Source organism: Pristiophorus japonicus, chromosome 8 (assembly GCF_044704955.1).
Source record: "Pristiophorus japonicus isolate sPriJap1 chromosome 8, sPriJap1.hap1, whole genome shotgun sequence".
Taxonomy (NCBI): Eukaryota; Metazoa; Chordata; class Chondrichthyes; family Pristiophoridae; genus Pristiophorus; species Pristiophorus japonicus.
This window is the reverse complement of record NC_091984.1, coordinates 102,626,227-102,652,513: the sequence shown is the minus strand read 5'-3', so window position 1 is coordinate 102,652,513 and position 26,287 is coordinate 102,626,227. Positions and strand designations below refer to the sequence as shown.

Below are 26,287 nucleotides of genomic sequence, written 5' to 3'. Positions count from 1 at the left end.
CCTCAATTTATTCATCCATTAGTGTTCTTTTGCCAATTACCTTAAATCTGTGTCCTCTGGTTCTCGACCCTTCTACCAATGGGAACAGTTTTTCTCTACTCTGTCCAGACCCCTCATGATTTTGAACATCTCGATCAAATCTCCTCTCAATCTTCTCTGCTCTAAGGAGAACAACCCCAGCTTCTCCAGTCTATCAACGTAACTGAAGTCCCTCATTCCTAGAATCATTCTCATAAATCTTTTCTGCACCTTCTCTAAGGTCTTCACATTCAGTCTAAAGTGTGGTGCCCAAAATTAGACACAGTACTCCATTTGCAACAGAACCAGTGTTTTATACAAGTTCATCATAATTTACACACTTTTGTACTCTATACCTCTATTTGTGAAGCCCAGGATCCCGTAAGCTTTTTTAATTTCTTTTTCAACGTGCCCTGCCACCTTCAACGATTTGTGCACACATACCCCCAAGTCTCTCAGTTTGTGCACCGCCTTCAGGATAGTACAATAACAACTTGTATTTATATAGCGCCCTTAACGTAGTGAAACGTCCCGAGGCGCTTCACAGGAGTATTATGCAATAAAAATTGACACCGAGCCGCATAAGTAGAAATTAGCGCAGCTAACCAAAAGCTGGGTCAAAGATGTATGTTTTAAGGAGCGTCTTGAAGTAGGAAAGAGAGGTAGAGAGGTGGAGAGATTTAGGAAGGAAGTTCCAGAGCTTGGGGTCTAGGCAATAGAAGGCACGGCCACCAATGATTGAGCGATTATAATCAGGGATGCTCAGGAAGGCAGAATTAGAGGAGCACAGACAGCTCGGGGGGGTTGTAGGGCTGAAGGAGATTACAGAGATAGGGAGGGGCAAGGCCATGGAGGGATTGGAAAATAAGTATGAGAATTTTGAAATTGAGGCGTTGCTTAACCGGAAGCCAATGTAGGTCAGCGAGCACATAGGTAATGGGTGAGCGGAACTTGGTGCAAGTTAGGACACGGGCAGCCGAGTTTCAGATCACCTCTAGTTTACGTCGAGTAGAATGTAGGAGGCTAGCCAGGAGTGCATTGGAATAGTCAAGTCTAGAGGTAACAAAGGCATGGATGAGGACTTCAGCAGCAGATGAGCTGAGGCAAGGGTGAAGACGGGAGATGTTATGGAGGTGGAAATAGGCAGTCTTAGTTATGCTGCGGATATGTGGTCGAAAGCTCATTTCAGGGTCAAATCCGAGACCATTTAATTTATATGTCCTCTCCTCATTCTTTCTACCAAAATGTGACACTTCACACTTTTCTGCGTTAAATTTCATCTGCTACGTGTCCGCCCATTTCACCAGCCTATCTATGTCTTCCTGAAGCCTAGCACTCTTCTCCTCACTGTTCACTATACTTCCGAATTTTGTGTCATCTGCAAATTTTCAAATTGTGCCCTGTACACCCACGTCCAAGTCATTAATATATATCAAGAAAAGCAGTGGTCCTAGAACTGACCCCTGGGGAACACCACTGTATACCTTCCTCCAGTCCAAATAACAAACAACTCTCTGTTTCCTCTCTCTCTTAGGCAGTCCCTCGGAGTCGAGGATTACTTGCTTCCACACTTAAAATGAGTTCTTAGGTGACTGATGAGTCCAATGTGGGACCTACAGTCTCTGTCACAGGTGGGGCAGACGGTGGTTGAAAGAACAGGTGGGTGGGGTGCTTGGGTTGTCCGCTGTTTACGCTTGGCTTCAGCTTGCTCCCGGCGAAGAGACTCGAGGTGTTCGACGCTTTCCCGGTTGCTTTTCCTCCACTTTGAGCGGTCTTGGGCCAGGGATTCCCAGGTGTCGGTGGGGTTGTTAAATTTTTTCAGGAGGTTTTGAGGGTGTCCTTGAAGCGTTTCCTCTGCCCATCTGGGGCTCACTTGCCGTGTCGGAGCTCTGAGTAGAGCGCTTGTTTTGGGAGTCTCATATTGGGCATGCAGATGACATGGCCCGTCCAACGGAGCTGATCGAGCGTGGTCAGTGCTTCGATGCTGGGGATGTTGGCCTGAACGAGAACACTGACGGTGATGCGCCTATCCTGCCAATGTATTTGCAGGATCTTGCGGAGGCAGCGTTGGTGGTACTTCTCCCCCAGTGCTTTGAGGTGCCTGCTGTACATAATCCATTGTCTCTGAAGTATATAGGAGGGCAGGTATCACTACTGCTCTGTAGACTTTGAGCTTGGTGCTGGGTTTGAGGTCCTGGTCTTCAAACACTCTCTTCCTCAGGCGATCGAAGGCTGCACTGACACACTGAAGGCGGTGTTGGACTTAGTCATCGACGTCTGTCCTTGTTGACAATAGGCTCCCAAGGTATGGAAAGTGGTCTACGTTGTCCAAGGCCTTGTCACGGATCTTGATAATCGGGGAGCAGTGCTGTGTGGCGGGGGCAGATTGGTAGAGGACCTCTGTCTTACGAATGTTTAGACGCAGGCATCATCTGCGTACTGTCATTCGTTGACAGAGGATGGGACAACCTTGGCTCTAGCCTGGAGGCGGCGTAGGTTCCCGTTTGTTCTGTAGATTAGCTCCACTCCAGTAGGGAGCTTACTGAGGGTGAGATGGAGCATTGCAGCAAGGAAGATCGAGAAGAGCAGTGGTGCGATAACACAGCCTTGCTTGACCCCGGTCCAAACGTGAATTTGGTCTGTGGTGGATCCGTTGGTCAGGATCATGACTTGTATGTCATCGTGAAACAGGCGAAGGATGGTGACAGCCAAATTTGAGGAGGACGCTCCATAATCCCTCACAATTGACAGTGTCGAAGGCCTTTGTGAGGTCAAAGAAGGCCATGTACAGGGGTTGGTGCTGTTCCCTGCATTTCTTTTGGATTTTGCCGCGCAGTGAAGATCATGTTCATTGTGCCCCTTGGTGGCTGAATCCGCATTGCGACTCTGGGAGGAGCTCTTCAGCCAGAGGGAGAAGGCGATTGAGGAAGATTCTTGCGATGACTTTCCCTGTGGCAGACAGCAGGGAATCTCCTCTGTAATTACCACAATCGGACTTGTTGCCTTTCTTGAAGATGGTCACAACTGCCGCGTCTCCGAGATCCCCTGGCATGCTCTCCTCCTTCTAAATGAGAAATGATATCATGTATTCACACCAATAGTGCTTCTCCATTATGTTTTAGTGCTTCGGTGGGGATTCCATCTGCTCCTGAGGCCTTGTTATTCTTCAGTTGTCGGATGGCCTTTTCTACCTCATGCCAGGCTGGGGTTGTGCTGAGATGGTGGCGGGTAGCACGCTGTGGGGTGGAGTCGAGGACACTAACGCCAAAGACAGAGTCTTGGTTAAGGAAATCTTCGAGGTGCTCTTTCCAGCGGGCACTGACTGCCTCTCTGTCTTTGATGAGTACCTCTCCGTTCTTGGCCCTCAGTGGGGTAGGGCCTTGGGTGCTTGGGCCCTTAACTGCGCAATAAAATCCACACTGTCGTGGTTGTCGGCTAGTTGCTGGATCTCCTGCGCTTTTTCCACCCACAATCTGTTCTTTAGGTTGAGAGTTTTTTGTTGGACCTCGGCCTTCAGACGTCTGTAGAGTTGCTTTCTTGCTCTCGAGTTGTGTTGCTGTTTCCAGTTCAAGAATGCCTTGCGCTTGCGGCTTATTAGCTCCTGGATCCATTGGTCATTCTCATCGAACCAGTCTTGGTGTTTGCTGGTTGAGTGAACGAGCGTCTCTTCGCAGGTGATAATTATGGAGACCTTGAGGGCAGACCAGGTGCTGTGGACATTTTGCATCTCTGGGTCACTGGAAGTCGTCAGGTTGGCAGTGAGGCACTGGCTGAATAGGGCTTTCTTAGCAGGGTCTTGGAGTGCTCCAGCATTGATTTTCCTGCGGCATTATTTCTGCCAATTCCATATCCATGCTGCCACTGTCCCTTTTATTCCATGGGCTTCAACTTTGCTGGCAAGCCTATTATGTGGCACTTTGTCGAACGCCTTTTGGAAATCCATGTACACTATGTCAACCGCCTTACCGTCATCAACCCTATCTATTACCTCATCAAAAAACTCTATCGTTGGTTAAACACGATTTGCCTTTAACAAATCCGTGCTGGCTTTCCTTAATTAATCCACACCTATCCAAGCGATTGTTAATTTTGTCCCTAATTACTGTTTCTAAAAGCTTCCCACTATTGAGGTTAAACTGACTGGCCTGTAGTTGCTGGGTTTATCTTTACACCCTTTTTTTGAACAATGGTGTAACATTTGCAATTCTCCAGTCCTCTGGCACTACCCCAACATGTGTGAAACTATTGAGGGAAATGTTGCTGATTCTTCCAAACTCCTTGGTGAGGCATTCCTTCCAGTGTACGATAATTGGATATTACCCATATGTAATAATATAAAATGATTACTGGCCATATCCATTTATAGCCATGAGATAATTGTCAGTGATCCTCATTGCTTACCTTGGCACAAATCCAACACTTTCTTCCACACATCCCTCCAATTGTGGAGACTATATTGAACTCTCAAGTGATTACCTCATAACCACTTGAATCCTTTATTTGATCCATACGGGGTATGGGTATCATCTCCTCGTGCCATCACAATAATCTGAAATACCTCATCAATAAAGGAGGCCTTCTCAAGGCTTCGTATCTGAGCTAAAAAAAAGAACTGTCATTTAAAGCACAATCAGGGCACTGAGAAAATGAAACTCCTAGATAGGTTTAGACCAATACAGCATTTGATTTCTTCTGATTTAGATCCTATCCCTTTGCTAATGCAATCTGATTCCCAATTTGAATTATTGTAGCCAAGCAGCTCTTTCACAGATTTTTCATATGTTCAAATGCAGTGTTTTTGCAGAGGTTCTTTTTTCCTGATTTATTCATTCACTGAATGTGGGCGTCGCTGGCAAGGCCAGTATTTGCTGCCCAACCCACAGTGCTTTTAGGGAGGGAGTTTCAAGATTTTTGCACAACGATGATGAAGGAATAACGATATATGTCTGAATCAGGATGGTGTGTGCCTTGGAGGGGAACTTGCAGGAGATTGGTGTTCCCATGCACCTGTTGCTCTTGTCCTTCTAGGTGGTAGAGGTCACGGGTTTGGGAGGTGCTGCCGAAGAAGCTTTGATGACTTGCTGCATTGCATTTTGGAGATGGTACACACTGTAGCCACAGTGCATTGGTGGAGGAGGGAGTGACTGCTTAAAGGAGTGGATGGACTGCTTTGTTCAGGACAGTGCCGAGCTTCTTGAGTGTTGGAGCTGCACACATCCACACAAGTGGAGAATATTCCATCACACATGTGACTTGTGCCTTGTAGGTGGTGGAAAGGCCTTGGAGAGTCAGGATATGAGACATTCGCCACAGAATACCCAGTCTCTGACCTGCTGTCGTAGCCACAATATTTCTGTGGTTGGTCCAGTTAAGTTTCTGGTCACTGGTGACCCCCAGGATGTTGATGATGGGAGATTTGACGTTGGTAATGTAATTGAATGTCAAGTGGAGGTGGTGCGACACTCTCTTGTTGGTGATGGTCATTGCCTGGCTTGTGTGTGGCGAGAAAGTGACTTGCTACCTATTAGCCCAAGCCTGAATGTCGTACTGCATGCAGGCATGGACTGCTTCATTATTTGAGGAATTGTGAATGGAACTGACACTGAACACTGTATAATCATCAGCGAACATCCCCACTTTTGATCTTATGGAAGGAAGGTCATTGATGAAGCAGCTGAAGATGGATGGTCCGAGGACACTGCCCTGAGGAACTCCTGCAGCAATGTCCTGGGGCTGAGATGAATGGCCTCCAACAACCACCATCATCTTCCTTTGTGCTAAGTATAACTCCAGCCAGTGGGGAGTTTCCCTGATCCTCATTGATTTAATTTTATTGGGCTCCTTGGTGCCACACTCAGTCAAATGCTGCCTTGATGTCAAGAGCAGTCACTCTCACCTCACCTCTGCAATTCAGCTTTTTCTCCATGTTTGGACAAAGGCTGTAATGAGGTCTGGAGCCGATTGGTCCTGCCGGAACTCAAACTGAGCATCAGTGAGCAGGTTATTGGTGAGTCAGTGTCATTTGATAGCACTGTCGACGACTCCTACCATCACTTTGCTGATGATTGAGAGTAGACTGAAGGAGCGGTAATTGACTGTATGGGACTTGTCTGGCTTTTTGTGGACAAGACATACCTAGGCAGTTTTCCATATTGTCGGATAGATGCCAGTGCTGTAGCTGTACTGGAACAGCTTGGCTAGAAATGCGGCTAATTCTGGAGCACAAGTCTTAAGCACGACAGCCGGGATGTTGTCAGGGCCCATAGACTTTGTTGTGTCCAGTGCGCTCAGCCTTTTCTTGATATCACGTAGAGTGAATCGTATTGGCTGAAGACTGGCTTCTGTGATGGTGGGGATTGCAGGAGGAGGCCGACATGGATCATCCACTTGGCACTTCTGGCTACAGCCTTGCGTTTTGCATTGACTTGCTGGACATTGCCATCATTGAGGATGGGGATATTCATGGTGCTTCTTCCTCGTTCGTTGTTTAATTTACAATTGGATGTGGCAGGACCGCAGAGCTTTGATCTGATCCGTTGGTTGTGGGATCGGCTAGCTCTGTTTGTAGCATACTGCTTCCACTGTTTTGCATGCATGTAGTCCTGTGTTGTAGCTTCACCAGGTTGGCACCTCATTTTCAGGAATGCCTAGTGCTGCTCCTGGCATGCTTTTCTACACTCTTCTTTGAACTAGGTTTGGTCGCCTAGCTTGATGGTAATAACATAAAAACATAAGAAATAGGGCCATTTGGCTCCTCGAGCCTACTCCACCATTCAATAAGATCATGGCTGATCTGATCTTAGCCTCAACTCTACTTCCCTGCCTGCTCCCCATAACCCTTGACTCCCTTATCATTCAAAAATCTGACTATCTCCACATTAAATATATTCAATGACCCAGCCTCCACAGCTCTCTGGGGTAAAGAATTTCACAGATTCATAAGAGAAGAAATTCCGCCTCATCTCTGTTTTAAAGGGACGACCCCTTATTCTGAAACTATGCCCCCGAGTTTTGGATTCCCCCATGAGGGGAAACATTCTCTCTGCATCTACCCTGCCAAGCCTGCTCAGAATCTTGTATGTTTCAATAAGATCACACCCCATTCTTAGAAACTCCAATGAGTATAGGCCCAACCTACTCAACCTTGCTTCATAAGACAACCCCTTCATCTCAGGAATCAGTCTCGTGACCCTTCTCTGAACTGCCTCAAATACAAGTGTATCCTTCCTTAAATAAGGAGACCAAAACTGTACGCAGTACTCCAGGTGTGGTCTCACCAATGACCTGTACAGTTGCAGCAGGATTTCCCGACTCTTATACTCCATCCCCCTTGCAATAAAGGCCAACTTTCCATTTGCCTTCCTAATTACTTGCTGTACCTAAATGCTAACTTTTTGTGTTTCATGTACAAGGATCCCCAGATCCTTCTGTACAGCAGCATTTTGTAATCTCTCTCCATTTAAATAATAATTTGCTTTTTTATTTTTCCTACCAAAGTGGATAACCTCACATTTTCCCACATTATATTCCATCTGCCAAATTTTTGCCGACACACTTATATCCCTTTGCAGATTCTTTGCGTCCTCTTCGCAACTTGCTTTCCCTCCTATATTTGTATCAGCAGCAAATTTGGTTACATTACACTCAGTCCCTTCATCCAAGTCATTAATAAAGATTGTAAATAGTAATAATAATAATGATAGAGTGAGAGATATGCCGGGCCATGAGGTTACAGATTGTGGTGGAATACAATTCTGATGCTGCTGATGGACCACAGCGCTTCATGGGTTCCCAGTTTAGAACTGCGAGATCTGTTATGAAACAATCCCATTTAGCACGGTGGTAGTGCCGCATAACATGATGGAGGGTGCCCTCAGTGTGAAGATAGGATTCCGTCTCCACAAGTACTGTGAGGTGGTCACTCCCACCAATACTGTCTTAGATAGATGCATCTGCGACAGGTGGATTGATGAGGACGAGGTCAAGTCAGTTTTTCTCTCCTTTGGTTCTCCCATCAGCAGCCCAGTAGGCAGATATGTACTTCAGGACTTGGCCAATGGTGGTACTATCTATTGTGTTCCTAACACAGATGAGACTGCACACAGGAAGGTTAAAGTAACAGTCCTCAGTCTTTATTAAGACACTCCAGAGTGAGGAACAGGCCTTAGGGGCCGGCTTATATACAGTGCTCCCAAGGGATGCTGGGATTCCTTGGGACTTCAGGGGATGCGCTCCCTGGTGGCGGAACATGGGAGTGCATGCTTTACAGATACACAATATCACTCCCCCCCCCCCAAAGTCAAAGTGAAAACTATTTAAAAGGTGAGGCGGTCGGGAGCCTTTCTTTCCCTGGTGGACCGCCTCGGTACAAATGTCTGTTCTGGTGTGTTGGCTGTGCCCTCGCTGGGCTGGCGTGTTGTTGGCACTGCAGGGCTGCTGGGTGAGCCTGGCCTTGCTGGGCTGTTGGGCGTGATGGGTTCAATTTCCTGGTCCGAGGTGGTGTCGTTGATCCTTTGGGTGTGTGTTGTGGGCTTGAAAAAGGTGGTGTCTGCTGTGGGTTGTTCAGGGCAGTCTGTGAACCACAGCCTCGTTTGGTCCAGGTTCTTTCTGCAAATTTGTCCATTGTCTAGTTTGACTACAAACACCCTACCCCCTTCTTTAGCTATCACCGTGCCCGCAATCCACTTGGGACCATGTCCATAGTTTAGCACATACACAGGATCATTCAGATCAATTTCCCGTGACACAGTGGTGCGACCATCGTTTACATTTTGTTGCTGCCGTCTGCTCTCTACCTGATCATGCAGGTTGGGGTGAACCAGCGAGAGTCTGGTTTTAAGTGTCCTTTTCATGAGTAGCTCAGCCGGGGGCACCCCTGTGAGCGAGTGGGGTCTCGTGCGGTAGCTGAGCAGTACTCGGGACAGGCGGGTTTGGAGTGAGCCTTCTGTGACTCGTTTAAGTCTTTGTTTGATTGTTTGTACTGCCCGCTCTGCCTGCCCATTGAAGGCTGGTTTAAATGGGGCCGAGGTGACATGTTTGATCCCATTGCGGGTCATGAATTCTTTAAATTCGGCACTGGTGAAGCATGGCCCGATATCACTGACCAGTATGTCAGGCAGGCTGTGGGTGGCAAACATGGCCCTCAGGCTTTCAATGGTGGCGGTGGCGGTGCTTCCCAACATTATTTCACATTCAATCCATTTTGAAAAAGCATCCACCACCACCAAGAACATTTTACCAAGAAACAGGCCCGCCTAGTCGACATGGATACTCAACCATGGTCTGGAGGGCCAGGACCACAAACTTAGTGGTGCCTCTCTGGGCGCGTTGCTCAACTGAGCACACACGCTGCATTGCCGTACACAGTCAGAGTCGATACCGGGCCACCACACGTGGGATCTGGCTATCGCTTCCATCATTACTATACCTGGTTGTGTGCTGTGGAGATCCGCGATGAACGTCTCCCTGCCCTTTTTGGGTAGCACTACGCGGTTACCCCACAACAGGCAGTCTGCCTGAATGGGCAGCTCGTCCTTTCGCCGCTGGAACGGCTTGATTAGCTCTTGCATTTCAATGGGGATGCTGGCCCAGCTCCCATGCAGTACACAGTTTTTTACTAGGGACAGCAGAGGATCTTGGCTGGTCCAAGTCCTAATCTGGTGGGCCATGATAGGTGATTTATCATTTTCAAACGCTTCGATGACCATCAACAAGTCTGCGGGCTGTGCCACCATCAACAAGTTTGCAGGCTGCGCCATTTCCACCCCCGTGGTGGGCAATGGTAGCCGACTGAGAGCATCCGCACAGTTCTCGGTGCCTGGCCTGTGGCGGATGGTATAGTTATATGCTGATAGCGCGAGTGCCCACCTTTGTATGTGGGCTGAGGCATTAGTAATTATGTTTTCAGTGAACAGGGATATGAGGGGCTTGTGATTGGTTTCCAGCTCAAATTTGAGGCTAAACAGGTACTGGTGCATTTTCTTTAACCTGAACACACATGCTAATGCCTCTTTCTCAGTCATGCTTTAGGCCATCTTGGCCTTAGACAAGCTCCTCGAGGCATAGGCGACAGGTTGCAACTTCCCCGCAACGTTAGTTTGTTGTAATACACACCTGACTCCGTACGATGACGCATCACATGCTAGCACAAGTCTTTTACACAGGTTATACAATACAAGTAGCTTGTTGGAGCATAAAATGTTTCTGGCTTTCTCCCCCATACCCAGTTCTCACCTTTACGCAATAACACATGTAGGGGCTCTAAGAGGGTGCTTAACCGCGGTATGAAGTTCCCAAAATAGTTGAGGAGTCCCAGGAATGACCGCAGTTCCATGATGTTCTGTGGCCTGGGCGCGTTCCTGATAGCCTCTGTCTTGGCATCTGTGGGCCGACTGCCGTCCGCCATGATCTTTCTCCCCCAAAACTCCACTTCTGTTGCCATGAAGACACATTTCGACCTTTAAGAGGGAGTTAGATATGGCCCTTATGGCTAAGGGGATCAAGGAGTATGGAGAGAAAGCAGGAAAGGGGTACTGAGGGAATGATCAGCAATGATCTTATTGAATGGCGGTGCAGGCTCGAGGGGCTGAATGGCCTACTCCTGCACCTATTTTCTATGTTTCTATGTTTCTTCAGCCACAGCCCTACGCGATCCAGTTACTGGAGGACCTCCTCCAGGTTTAGTAGGTGCTCGACGGTGTCCCGACCTGTGATCAATATGTCGTCCTGAAAAACCACCGTGCGTGGTACTGACTTGAGTAGGCTCTCCATGTTTCTCTGCAAGATCGTTGCAGCCGACCGAATTCCAAATGGGCATCTGTTGTAGATGAACAGTCCCTTGTGTGTGTTGATGCAGGTGAGGCCCTTTGAAGACTCCTCCAGCTCCTGCGTCATGTAGGCCAAAGTCAGGTCGAACTTGGTGAACGTCTTGCCTCCTGCCAGCGTCGCAAATAGGTTGTCTGCCTTTGGTAGCGGGTATTGGTCCTGTAGCGAGAAACGATTAATAGTTACTTTATAATCGCTGCAAATCCTGACCGTGCCATCACTTTTGAGTACTGGAACAATCGGGCTAGCCCACTCGCTGAATTCTACTGGGGAGATGATGCCCTCGCGTTGCAGCCTGTCCAGCTCGATTTCCACTCTCTCCCTCATCATGTGAGGTACCGCTCACGCCTTGTGGTGAATGGGTCATGCCTCTGGAACCAAGTGGATCCGCACCTTCGCCCTGGAAAATTTTCCAATGCCTGGCTCAAAAAGGGAAGGAAATTTGTTAAGAACCTGGGTACATGAGGCCTCATCGACATGTGATAGTGCCCGGATGTCATCCCAGTTCCAGCAGATTTTGCCCAGCCAGCTCCTTCCAAGCAGTGTGGGGTCATCGCTCGGGACAATCCAGAGTGGCAGTTTGTGCACCATGCCCTCGTAGGTGACCTTGACCATGGCGATGCCCAGGACAGTGATGAGCTCTTTGGTGTACGTTCTCAGTTTTGTGTGGATGGGGCTCAGGGCTGGTCTGAGTGCCTTGTTGCACCACAGTCTCTCAAACATCTTTTTACTCATGATGGATTGGCTAGCGCCAGTGTCCAGTTCCATGGCTACGGGTAAGCCATTCAATTTTACATTTAGCATTATAGGTAGACATTTCATCGAAAATGCATGCACCCCGTGTACTTCAGCATCTGCCTCCTCTCTCTGTTCCTCGAAATTGCTTTGATCCACCATGGACCGATCTTCCTTTGCCATGTAGTGCTTAGCAGGTTTTGCAGAGCTTGCAGCTCATCTGCAAGCTCGTTGGAGGTGCCCCATTGTTCCACAGCTCTTGCAAACATACCCTTTGAAGCGGCATATATAGGCTGAATGGAAGCCTCCACAATGCTAACAAAGTGTGAATTGCCTTGCATTCATCTTTTGTTGCGGACTCTGAGTCATCTGGATCACCTGAGGCCTGCTGGCAGTTGCAGACTCGTGGTTTCTGCCTTGGACATTTCTGCTCGCAAACACAGTTGCAGTTAATTTATGAACATTGCTAGCACTTGTGTGCTGAGAGTGCTATTATCACTGATGGACATAACGCCTGTGCTATCGCAATGGCCTTACTGAGGGTCGGTGTCTCTACAGTCAAAAGTTTTCGTAGGATGGTCTTGTGGCCAATGCTCAGTACAAAAAAGTCTCTGAGCATCTGCTCCAGGTAGCCATCAAACTCATATTGTCCTACAAGTCGCCTTAGCTCGGCGACGTAGCTCGCCACTTCCTGACCTTCAGATCGCTGGCACGTTTAGAACTGATACCTCGTCATCAGCATGCTCTCCCTCGGGTTAAGATGTTCTCGAACCAGTGTACACAGTTCCTCATACGACTTATCTGTGGGTTTCACCAGAGCCAGAAGATTCTTCATGAGGCTGTAGGTCGGCGTCCCGCAGACCGTGAGGAGAACCGCTCTCCTTTTTGCAGCGCTTCCTTCTCCGTCCAGCTCGTTGGCTACAAAGCACTGGTCTAGCCATTCGACATAGGCTTCCCAGTCCTCACCCTCCGAGAACTTCTCCAGGATGCCCACAGTTTGCCGCATCTTTGCGTTGGATTCGTATACTCGTCGCCAGTTATTGTGTTCCTAACACAGATGAGACTGCACACAGGGAGGTTAAAGTAACAGTGACCTCAGTCTTTATTAAGACACTCCAGAGTGAGAAACAGGCCTTAGGGGCCGGCTTATATACAGTGCTCCCAAGGGATGCTGGGATCCCTTGGGACTTCAGAGGATGCGCTCCCTGGTGGTGGAACATGGGAGTGCATGCTTTACAGATACACAACACTATCGAGCCACTTTTGGTGATGGACATTCTGTGCCCTTGATACCCTCAGTGCTTCTTCCAAGTGTTGTTCAACATAGAAGTGTACTGGTTCATCAGTATGAATGTGGGCGGTAGGTGGTAATCAGTAGGTTTCCTTGCCCATGTTTGACCTGATGCATGAGATTTCATGTATCCTGAGTCAATGTTGAGGAGGCGGAGGATATTTGTGAGGAGGACTTTGCAGGGTTGACTAAGCTGAGTGTGCTTTTGTCATATTCGAATCCGATGCCTCGGTCGATGCTGAGTGGTCCATCTGGTTTTATTCTTATTATGCTTCTTTGTAGTGGTTTGATGCAACTGAGTAGCTTACTAGGAAATTTCAGAGGGCAGTTAAAACTCAAGAAATATCCATATCTGGGAAATCCAAATGTTGTCCCATTTGCACTGCAGGATGGATTCCAAGACTTGTAGATTGGCGGCTTGCACAGTGGTTCAATGTTCACAAATGCCACTTTGCCAATCTAAGCCTTGGAATTTCTGATGTGAAGGTACATGCAAAATAGAAATGCAGCCAGAGCAAAATGCTTTCACTGACTTCCCAACTGATTGCTTCCCACAGCTCCTACATCTTCTGTTTTGTGGTTGGTTGTCCTTATCTACAGAGGGTCTGGGACCCTCCCCTCTGGCCATCCATATTAATCTTAATGGCCTTTGCTGGTGCTGTTTTACCCCTGAGGTAAGGAATGAAACCAACTTCAAGGCAGCACTAATATTACCCTCCGTGTAGCTACGGATTGTGATAAGTGATGACTTCTTTCTTTGTTAACGATGAAGAATAGCAAGCCTTCATCTTTGTTGTGTGGCTTTCTGTGGTTATTTTTTGCTCTGTGTGGAAAGTTATCTAATATGTTTTTCCTTCTAAATGTCCCCAGTTTTGTAGAATTTTATGAATAAAACATATCCCCTGGTATTTCCTCAATCATTGCGGTCAGTTATGTCTCAGTTGGGTGCACTCTCACCTGAGTCAGAAGGTTGTAGGTTCAAGTTCCACTCCAGTCACTTGAGCACAAAAATCTAGGCTGAGGGAGTGCTGAACTGTCAGATGAGACGTTTAACTAAGGCTCCGTCTGCCCTCTTGGGTGGACATAAAATCCTATGACACTATTTCGAATAAGAGCAGAAGAGTTATCCCCGTTGTCCTAGCCAATGTTGACCCTCAATTATCTGGGATTATCTGATCATTATTACATTGCTGTTTATGGGAGCTTGCCGTGTTTACTACATTACAACAGTGACTACACTTCAAAAAGTACTTCAGCACTTTGGGACGTTCATGAGACGTTCACAGAAACATAGAAAATAGGTGCAAGAGTAGGCCATTCAGCCCTTCGAGCCTGCACTACCATTCAATTGATCGTGACTGATCATGCAACTTTAGTACCTCATTCCTGCTTTCTCTCCATATCCCTTGATCCCTTTAGCCATAAGGGCCACATCTAACTCCCTTTTGAATATATCTAACGAACTGGCCTCAACAACTTTCTGTGGTAGAGAATTCCACAGGTTCACAATTCTCTGAGTGAAGAAGTTTCTCCTCATCTCGGTCCTAAATGTCTTACTCCTTATTCTTAGACTGTGACCCCTGGTTCTGGACTTCCCCAATATCGGGAACATTTTTCCTGCATCTAACCTGTCCAATCTCGTCAGAATTTTATATGTTTCTATGAGATCCCCTCTCATCCTTATAAACTCCAATGTATAAAGGCCCAGTTGACCCAGTCTCTCCTCATATGTCAGTCCTGCCATCCCAGGAATCAGTCTGGTGAACCTTCGCTACACTCCCTCAATAGCAAGAATGTCCTTCCTCAGATTGGGAGACCAAAACTGTACACAATGTTCAAAGTGTGGCCTCACCAAGGCCCTGTGCAACTGCAGTAAGACCTCCCTGCTCCTATACTCAAATCCTCTCACTGTGAAGGCCAACATGCCATTTGCCTTCTTCACCGCCTGCTATACCTGCATGCCAACTTTTAATGACTGATGAACCATGACACCCAGGTCTCGTTGCGTCTCCCCTTTTCCTAATCTGTCACCATTCAGATAATATTCTGCCTTCCTGTTTTTGCCACCAAAGTGGATAATCTCACATTTATCTACATTATACTGCATCTGCCATGCATTTGCCCACTCACCTAACCTGTCAAGTCACCCTGCAACCTCTTAGCATCCTCCTCATAGCTCACACTGTCACCCAGCTTAGAGTCATCTGCAAACTTGGAGATATTACATTCAATTCCTTTGTCTAAATCATTAATGTATATTGTAAATAGCTGGGGTCCCAGCACTGAATCTTGCGGCACCCCATTAGTCACTGTCTGCCATTATGAAAAGGACCCGATTATTCCTACTCTTTGCTTCCTGTCTGCCAACCAGTTCTCTATCCACGTCAATACATTACCCTCAATACCATGTGCTTTAATTTTACATACTAATCTCTTGTGTGGGACCTTGTCAAAACCCTTTTGAAAGTCCAAATACACCACATCCACTGGTCCTCCCTTGTCCACTCTACTAGTTACATCCTCAAAAATTCTAGAAGATTTGTCAAGCATGATTTCCCTTTCATAAATCCATGCTGACTTGGATCGATCCTGTCACTACTTTCCAAATGCGCTGCTATTACATCTTTAATAATTGATTCCAACATTTTCCCCACTACCAAAGTCAGGCTAACCGGTCTATAATTCCCTGTTTTCTCTCTCCCTCCTTTTTTAAAAAGTGGTGTTACATTAGCTACCCTCCAAGCCATAGGAACTGATCCAGAGTCAATAGAATGTTGGAAAATGACCACCAATGCATCCACTATTTCTCGGGCGACTTCCTTAAGTACTCTGGGATGCAGACTATCAAGCCTTGGGGATTTATCGGCCTTCAATCTCATCAATGTCCCTAACACAATTTCCTAACTAATAAAGATTTCCTTCAGTTCCTCCTTCTCACTAGACCCTCGGTCCACTAGTTCTTCCTTAGTGAAGACAGAACCAAAGTATTTGTTCAATTAGTCTTCCATTTCTTTGTTCCCCATTATAAATTCACCTGATTCTGACTGCAAGGGACGTACATTTGTCTTCACTAATCTTTTTCTCTTCACATATCTATAGAAGCTTTTGCAGTCAGTTTTTATGTTCCCTGCAAGCTTACTCTCATACTCTACTTCCCCCCTCCTAATTAAACCCTTAGTCCTCCTCTGCCGAATTCTAAATTTCTCTCAGTCCTCAGGTTTGCTGCTTTTTCTGGCCAATTTATATGCCTCTTCCTTGGATTTAACACTATCTCTAATTTCCCTTGTTAGCCGCGGTTGAGCAATCTACCCCATTTTATTTTTACTCCAGACAGGGATGTACAATTGTTGAAGTTCATCCATGTGATCTTTAAATGTCTGCCATTGCCTATCCACCATCAAACCTTTAAGTATCATTTGCCAGTCTATCCTGGTCAATTTACATCTCATACCATCAAAGTTACCTTTCTTTAAGTTCTGGATCTTAGTCTCTGAATTAACTGTGTTGCTCTCCATCTTAATGAAGAATTCTACCATATTATGGTCACTCTTCCCCAAGGGGCCTCGCACAACAAGATTGCTAATTAATCCTCTCTCATTACATAATACCCAGTTTAGGATTGCCAGCTCTCTAGTTGGTTCCTCGACATATTCAGTGGTCATGAAAGGCGCTAAATAAATACATGTCTTTCAGGTAGTTTTACACCCTCAATGATTTCATGAATTTCATTAAGAGCACAAAACTTGGAACAAGAAAACATCCATCAAGCCAACTCCGATGGTGACTGCTATCCTTAGAGTGAGTGTCAACAGGATATTTGACTCTGGGGTACATTACAGCTTTGACTGCAACATTTGCAATGTTTCTCCATTTAAATTATAATTTGCTTTTCTATTTTTTCTGCCAAAATGGATAACCTCATATTTTCCCACATTATATTCCATCTGCCAAATTTTTCCCACTCACTTAGCCTGTCTAAGATTTCTTGTGTCTTCCTCACAATTTGTATCATCAGCAAACTTGGCCCCTTCATCCAAGTCATTAATATAAATAGTAAATATTTGAGGCTCCAGCATCGATCCCTGCAGCATCCCAGTAGTTACTGTTTGCCAACCGGAAAATGACCCATTTATCCCGACTCTCTGTTTTCTGTTAGTTAGCCAATCCTCTATCCATGCTAATACATTACCCCCAACTCCGTGAACTTTTATCTTGTGCAGTAACCTTTTATGTGGCACCTTATTGAATACCTTCTGGAAATCCAAATACACCACATCCACTGGTTCCCCCTTATCCACTCTGCTCGTTACATCCTCAAAGAACTCCAGCAAATTTGTCAAACATGATTTCCCTTTCATAAAACCATGCTGACTCTGCTTGATTGAATTATGCTTTGCCAAATGTCCCGCTACTGCTTCCTTAATAATGGACTCCAGCATTTTCCCAACGACAGATGTTAGGCTAACTGGTCTATAGTTTCCTGCTTTCTGTCTGTCTCCTTTTTAAAATAGGGGACAGTAGGCAATCTACAATATGTCCTGGAAAGCAAATCATTAGGGGCAGGGAAATAGATAAGCACAGCAACAAAGCAAAACAAATCAGGAGAGATTTTGGAATCAGAGATTGGAGGCAATAGTGAATACAAGTGTGACTAACAGTTTGAAGATTTATGCATTTCTGGGGCAGGGTGAAGAACTAAGCACAATATAGTTTTCAAAACAGGTTTCATTGTACACAACACCCAGTGGTATATAATTACTATACTGCAGGAGAGTCTTGTACTGTAGGAGATTCTTAAAGTGCATGCACAGTTGAAAAACAACTAGCCTTCCATCCAGTTAATTAAGTAGAGCATACCACAGTGTGGTGCTGAAAAGAGCATATACATATGTGGACAAGGACATGAAAGGTCCTTGTGCATGAAACACAAAAAGTTAGTAATCAGGTACAGCAAGTCATCAGGAAAGAAATGGAATGTTGGCCTTTATTGCAAGGGGGATGGACTATAAAAGCAGAGAAGTCCTGCTACAACTGTACAGGGTATTGTTGAGGCCACACCTAGAGTACTGCGTACAGTTTTGGTCTCCGTATTTAAGGAAGGATATTCTTGCATTGGAGGCTGTTCAGGGAAGGTTCACTAGGTTGATTCTGAAGATGAGGGGGTTGACTTGAAGATAGGTTGAGTAGGTTGGGCCTATACTCATTGGAGTTCAGAAGAATGAGAGGTGATCTTATCGAAACATAAGATAATGAGGGGGCTCGACAAGGTTGATGCAGAGAGGATACTTCCATTCATAGGGGAAACTAAAACTAGGGGGTATAGTCTCAGAATAAGGGTCGCCCATTTAAAACTGAGATGAGGAGAAATTTCTTCTGAGGGTTGTGAATCTGTGGAATTCTCTACCCCAGAGTGCTGTGGAGGCTGGATCATTGAATATATTTAAGGTGGAGATCGACAGATTTTTGAGCGACAAGGGAATTAAGGAGTTATGGGGAGTGGGCAGGGAAGTGGAGCTGAGTCCATTATCAGATCAGCCGTGATCTTATTAAATAGTGGAGCAGGTTCGGGGGGCCAAATGGCCTACTTCTGATCCTATTTCTTATGTTCTTATGTTCATAGTAAGATCCTGAAGGGACATTGTAAAGTGGTAGGGGGTGGGGGTTACAATCCCCAGCTGCAGAAAAACGGTCTAATCTCAGCATAGAGAACAATGTAGAGGTTAGAAATACAAGCAATCTATACAGCTACTTGAGTTAAACCTCTGTCCTAAGTAAATGTGCTTGTAAAGATCAGCTAAGATCAGTCTAGTGTCACGGCTTTACTTTACTGGGAAACTTATGACCTGCAAGATGCAAAGGAAATTCAGCATCTGAAAGGCTAACTAGTTATCTATGTCTGGAAATATAATTATCAGGTATGCATAAACCTTTAGTCTGTGACATTAAACAAATCACTTTGGGAAATGGGCACTGCATCAGGTACACATGCCCAAAACATTGGCCCATGGGTTTGAACTGTGCTGAGTTCATTGATGTTTTTGGCCTTGGTGCCCTTCAGCTTGTGTCGGACAAATATCAGCCAGGGTTCCCTATCCTGGTTACTATCAAGTGATTCTGCTGGAAAATGCACGTGTGGGGATATTGGCTGAGGGGAGGATCAGGGTCAGCTGTGATTCAGACTGCAGTTTACTATCCTGTCAAGACTCACTGTCTAGGGTCACTCGAGTATGTTATCAAACCCCAGATAATGTCTGTGGAACTGTACCACATCAAGAGTCCATGCCTTCAGGAGGTGAGGGGAGAACAAAGGGAGCAAAAATCTCTTCTATATAACAGAAATACCACGGTCTTTATGCAACAAGCTGAGGTCTAACTGTTAGGAATGTAGATCAGTCAATCCGACTGGCATGCTCAGCAATGTGCAAATAAAAACAAACTTCCTCCAATCACACTGTTGATCTTTTTCTAATTCCGTAGTTTTTTTTAATAATCTCATCTATGGCTGACCTTGAACTTTATACACCTGATTTTATACACTGCCTGATTTAACAAACCTTTCAAAATCAGGGCATGCTTGAAGGAAACACACCATCAATACAGGCTGACATCATATTTATTTCTCACATAAATCTCGTTATGTTTTCATACTTGGGGAAATTCATTGTTTCTATAGGTCACTAGCAAACAGACTTTACCTTTTTTATATATGATCTGTCTTGACTTTAGGGAGGTGAAAAAACACAAGAAGAATTATTTACTCACAGAAGCATTTTTTATTTTTGTTTAAAACAGTCACTTCAAAAATACCTGTAGAATGAAATACAATCGACTGTTAAATGAAAATGCAAACTTTTTCTTTTCTTCATAGAGTCTCTGACTATAATGCTCTTATACAGTGTAATTATTTGATATATGGTACGTCTGCCTTTCTAATCCAGTCCTATGCACCCACTCACATCCTCCTCTCTTCCATCTCTGGTATATTTTATGCTTCCCCCCCCCCCCCAAAATGGAGGGCAGAATCTTCAGCTTTCACGACCCTACACTCTGGAACTCCCTCACTCAACCCCGTTAGCCTTGCTATCTCTCTCCTTTGAGGCTCCACAAAACCTACCTTTTCAATCTTTCCTAACATTTCTTCTCTCCACCATTAAAAGCACTATATAAATGGAAATTGTTATTACAGTGCCGATGTAAAATATTTATTTTGTTAAACACTGACTGAACAGGATGTTAGAAGTTAAGAGGAGAAAAACATGTGGGTTGTGATTTTCTCTCACACTAGGTGGAGTGAAATTATAAACCCATTTATAAAGAGTGCATTTACTCTTGATGTGGTACAGTTCCACAGACACTGTCTGGGGTTTGATACCATTCTCAAGTGACCCTAGACAGTGAGTCTTGACAGAATAGTAAACTGCAGGGCTGAATCACAGCTGACCCTGGTCCTCTCCTCAGCCAACATCCATACACGTGCAATTTCCAGCAGAATCATTTGATAGTAACCAGGAGTGGGAACCCTGGCTGATATTTGTCCGACCCAAGCCGAGTGACACCAAAAGTCTAGGCTCCGAAAAAAACAATGGAGTGTGTGCAAAGATCAGGAACCATAACATTTTTTAAGAACATTTTAACTTCCAAGTGCTTTTGAGGATGTCTTTTTCACGTATCTGGGACATTCCCTTAAGAAGCCATCAGGTCTCCCAACAGCTCAGTAGATAAATGCACCAGAGTCTGGAACTGAGACATAAAGACCAGGAAGATTCCAGGTTTGCTCTCTGGTCTTGCTAAAAAGGTGCAGACGGTAGAACATTGGAGGAAAAATAAATCATTTTTCATATGGATGTCAAAATAAAGGCAATTCTTCCTGTTTTATAGATGTCTTTGCTTATTTCAGTGGTCAATACAGATTTTGTTTTGCTTTTTGAAACTTTAAATATGTAAATTAAAAAGCTCACAACATACAGACATGGGAGATCCCTGGTTCAGTCCGATGCTGAATTGAGTTCAGCTTAGACAGTGGTAGGTAGCTCTACAATTGGTCACAGTACCTCTTGGTCAGCAGCAGGCAAATTGGCCAATGTTCCTGTTCACAGTCCAGTTAGAAATGTCTGCGTTTGGGGGCCCAGGATCCTGTGTGTGAGAGCATTTTGGCTGATTCCCATTCCTGTGGTCAAATACCCAGCCAGTGCTCTCAATCTATGTTCACACATGAATCGGGAACATTTGAGCAACTGGCATTCTTGTAACTGTCCCCCAAAGAGCTAATGTCTTAATATCTTCAGGAACAAATGGCGGGGGTGGGGGGGGGGGGTGGACTGGCAGAAACAAAGGGTAACATGTATGTATATTTGTTAAGTTGCTGATTTATATTTCTCACACGCTTACCTGCAGTTGCCTCCATTTCACCAGCAGTTTCACTGGCCCTTGGTGCCATGAGTGGGGGGATGTAAGGGGGCCCTGAGAACAATCTTGAACCAAGAAACGGAGGTGGTGAGTAATAAGATGAGTGTAGGCCGCAGCCATTATCCCGCATCTATCAAAGGCAAAGAAATCTGTGTTAATAGAAGCTGCTGCCTGTGGGAAAGCCGATAGAATGAATGGGAAATGGGGCTCACTCTGTATCCACCAGAATTGCAAATTTATTGCAATAACTGCAATTAAACGCATCTCTTCCTGCCCCTCTCCCACCCTAAATATGGACTGGGTGGTGCAAATAATTAGCAAAATATTCTTTCACATCCGGAATGAGTTCAAATCCAGCATAGTACAAAACTGCCCCTAATTTGGCACTCAATTGTCAATGTTATTCAGAGATTACTGGTATGGGAACTAGAATATATCACACTGGCATAGTAAAGGGTGCTTGTCTGATGTTGAGATTATGGTGCATTGTTGGGACACTGTACAGGCAGCTTTAATTTGTACCTAACCTGGTGCTGTAGCTAATGTGTTTGATGCCGACACTGCATCCCCGAAGTGGAAATATATTCCATTCCCTAGCACTTCCATCCCTCATCTGATCTTCATAAATAAAAAGTGTAACTCATGTTTGTTTTGTATGTTTCCTGAGATACCATATAAATTATACAGTAGGTTTCAAATGTGATCATTATCATATCTAAAATGGTTGGGGAAAGTAGCATGTTGAGGGTATTATTTACTGGCACATACAAAAGTAGCCTTATGGGATAAATCCAAGATCTGTCTTGTCTCACTTCACAAAAGACCTATTTTTATTATGTCCTTGACAGCTGTGGCTATGGTCACTTTAACTTGTTTTCTGCTCGCTGGAAACAGCCTGGCTTTATCAAATGTGTTAATGCCACTTCAGAGGTGGTTGGGGAGAATCAGCTCTACATAGCTATATTACTCTTAGGTGAGAGAATCCCTTAATGTTATTTACCAGGCTGCAGCAGATAAACCTAGTCAGTTGTACCTTTTTTGGTCCAATCTGGAGGTCCTGTAAGCAAGACCCTCAAAGCTTAGTCTTGTCTTTAAGGAGGTGGAAAGCTGAAAAATGGCTTCTGAGAACCCACATGTGAGTGATCAATGGTGAAATACACCTTTTTATATTCCTTTGTCTTATTTTGTCAAAGTAAAGGAATGAGTTTAACTCCAAGCTCTGCAGTCCACCTCCACTTGCCAAGCTGTCTAATGAATGGTGGCTGGTGAACCACTTGATGAATCGCCAAGTGTACAGATAATCTTTACCTCCGAATGCATGTATTCTAAGTTAGGAGCAATTACTGAAGGCTTGAGGCATTTTCATAGTTTTGGAAGAGATCTTCTAAGATAACTAAATAACTATCATATATCTTTCTGCTGTTAATTAACTGCTGTTTGTGGTCATTTTATAATTAATAAACCTGATTCATTGTTTATAACTCAAGAAGTATGATTTGTCAGTGTTGTTTGTACTTTTATCAAAGAGAATCAAAATGTAAAGTGGTCTGTGCTGCATTCAGTGAGTTTCCCAGCAATATAAGGAATTAAATTGTGTTAAATAGTTCTTTATTACATCCCCAGGACATCTCAGTGAATTACTATTTTTTTTGAAGTGCAGTCACTATTATTGTAGGCAAAAACAGCAGATAATTTATCGCTGCAAGTTACCATAACAGGAAATGATATGACCAGTTAATCTGTTTTTGGTAGTGCTGGTTGAGGAGGAATGTTGGCCAGAACACTGAAAAAATTCCATGCACCAGTCCGAATAGTGTCTTGGGATTTTTTTTATGACCACATAAATAGGCCTCAGTTTAATCTGAAAGATAGCACCTCCGATAACGCAGCTGCACTGGAATGTCATTTTAGATTGTCTGCCGAGGTTCTGGAGTGAGGTTTGAAGGGGTGCATTGTTCATCATGGGCATGCTACCTCTGAGATTAGCTTGTGCATAAGGTCATATTTTGGTTCATTTGAAGCATAGGTTTTCCAGTGTAAGGGCACCTTTGCACAAGATGAGCTATCTAGAGAGAGCATGAATCTTAACACCATACAATGGACAACTGCTTAGATACAGGGCAATTGATGTTGGCAAAGAAATGCAATGATTCAACGTTTCTGACAATTCTAAGCAATTATAATCTTTTCCCCACAAAATATTCATAAAATGCAACAAATGTTATTCACCAACTTTTTGTTGGCGGTCATAACCCCACTTAAAGTTTTGCTCAAGGGACATTCTCAGGAATGCTGCAACAAATGGTATGATGTGGAATGTTAGAGTTGGAATTCAGTACTGTTCAGTGTGAAAGTGGTCTATTAAAAATATAGTATGGTTTTGAAAACATTGATACTCATAACATTGCGAAACGAGCATTTACAGCTCACTTCCCTTTCACCTGAGGCCCTTAGCAGGCTCGCTGTTCCTTTTGCTTCAGTTTCCAGTTAGCCTGGTCACATGTGGGATGTTGATTGAGCAGTGACTCAGAGCTGTTGCTATTTTTTTTCTCTATGACAAAGTCAAAGAAACTAAAGGAATGCAACAAGGAGGGTTAGTTATTCCAGCTTCTATAGAGCAGATCCACAAGCCATCCTGAAATACAACTATAGCAGTTGTGTCCTTTTTGTGGTACATTCTCAATGACAAAGAATTAAACCTGAGACTCACTGAAAGTATGCAGATGCTAGAAAATTGCCCATGGTGTTGACTACGATCAGTTGATGAATATATATTTTTGATATACAGTACCAGATCGCAACATAGTTGGGAGAGTTCAGAAACTTTCTCCGCAGTGCCATCCACTGGCCACAGCTTGCAACTACATTGTTACAGGCAACTGATTTTTAAGGATTTTCATTCTAAATGTTTATATACGCAGTTCAATGTTAAATGTTAACATAAAAGTCTGATTAATAATTGTGACAGAATTAAATTGGAAAGGAAGTTTGTACATTTTTGTGGAGTTGCACATCGGGAGTCTTCAGGTGATGTGAGGTTATAAGGGAAAGGATCATTGAACCACGGAATATAGATATAATTCAGCCTCCATTTTAAAGTCATATATTCCATCCTTATTTTTACAGTTCCAGTATAAATTTATATGCCCACATTGACGGTGGAAATTGTCTGTGTCAATTTGTCATGCTATAATTTCATCCTCCCGTCATTGTAGCATCTCGAGAGACGTAAAATGGGCTGCTGACTCGCTATCACCTGTTTTACCCTATCACACAAAGCCATCTCCTGCATGTGCACAGAGTCTCCCGCTGTGTGTACTACACTATTAATGCTGATTAAAATAAGTGAAAGTATTGTATTTTATGGGGAATAATCATGGTTACTCGGAGTATTAGTCTCAAGATAACAAAATCAGTACGAGGTATTTTGTCTCAATGAAGCCATGTTAATGGCTTCTCACTAAAATAATTACAAAAACTAACCCTAGTAGAAGGTTAGTAACAAAAATCCTTGTCTTGCAGTAATAGTGTGGAGGACAAATTCATGGAATGTATACAAGATAGTTTTCTAGTTCAGTATGTTGAGGAACCAACTGGGGAACAGGCTTTTTTAGATCTAGTATTGGTCAATGAGAAAGGGTTAATTAATAACCTTGTAGTAAAAGGGTCCTTAGGGAAGAGTGACCATAATATGATAGAATTTTATATTAAGTTTGCAAGTAATTTAGTTAAATCCGAAACTAGGGTCTTAAATCCAAAGGAGACTACGTAGGTATGAGGAGAGAGTTGGCTAAGGTAGATTGGAAAACTATATTAAAAGGTATGACAAGCGATGGCGAGCATTTAAAGAATTAGTACATAATTACAATAAACATACATTCCTTTTAAGGCCCCAAAAACTGCACAGGAAAAGTGGTCCAACTGTGGCTAACAGAAGTTTAAGATAATATTAGATCAAAGGAAGTTTCCAAAAAGAGCAGTAACCATGAGGATTTTAGAATTCAGCAAAGGAGGACCAAGAAATTGATCAAGAAAGGGAAAACAGAAATATGAGAGTAAACTAGTGAGAGACATAAAAACAGACTGTAAAAGCTTCCTTAGGTATGTCAAAAGGAAAAGATTAGCACAAATAAATGTGGGTCCCTTACAGCCTGAGGCAGGAGAAATTATAATGGGGATTAAAGAAATGGCAGAGAAATTAAACATCATCATCATCATAGGCACTTCCTCGGAATTGAAGAAGGCCTGCTTCCACTCCTAAAGTGAGTTCTTTTGTGGCTGAACAGTCCAATACGAGAGCCACAGATCCTGTCACAGGTGGGACAGATATTTGTCGGGGTGGGGGGGGGGGGGGGGGGGTTGTGGGACTGATTTGACGCACGCTCCTTCCGCTGCCTGCACCTGACCTTTTCACACTGGCAGTGTTGAGATTCAAAGAGCTCAACGCCCTGCCAGATGCATTTTCTCCACCTAGGGCGGTCTTCGGCCAGGGTCTCCCAGGTGTCAGTGGTGATGTCGCACTTCACCAGAGAGGCTTTGAGGGTGTCCTTGTAACATTTCTGTTGTCCACCTTTGGCTCGTTTGCCATGAAGGAGCTCCGCGTAGAGCAATTGATTAGGGAGTCTCGCGTCTGGCATGTGGACTAAGTGGTCTGCCCAGCAAAGCTGATGGAGTGTGGTTAGTGCTTCAATGCTGGGGATGTTAGCCTGGGCAAGGACACTGATGTTGGTGCGTCTGTCCACCCAGAGGATTTGCAGTATCTTGCGGAGACATCTTTGGTGATATATCTCCAGCGACTTGATGTGTCTTCTGTACATCATCCATGCCTCCGATCCATACAGGAGGGCAGGTATTACTACAGCCCTGTAGACCATGACCATCCTTCGCCTGCTCCATGACGACATGCAGGCCGTGATCCTTACCAACGGATCCATTACAGACCCATTCCACGTCTGGACCGGGGTCAAACAGGGCTGTGTCATCGCTCTAACCCTCTTCTCAATCTTCTTCGCT

The 26,287-nt window shown here is 44.6% G+C and overlaps 1 protein-coding gene across 1 annotated transcript in view; it reads right to left on the bottom strand.

Moving 5' to 3' along the window:
• LOC139269146 (doublesex- and mab-3-related transcription factor 3-like) overlaps window positions 1-26,287 on the bottom strand; it is an 80,435-nt gene that overhangs the window by 36,812 nt on the left and 17,336 nt on the right. Inside the window, exon 3 of the mRNA XM_070888247.1 lies at window positions 21,257-21,404. Coding sequence (XP_070744348.1) covers window positions 21,257-21,404 — 148 coding nt within the window. The remainder of the gene's footprint in view (window positions 1-21,256; window positions 21,405-26,287) is intronic.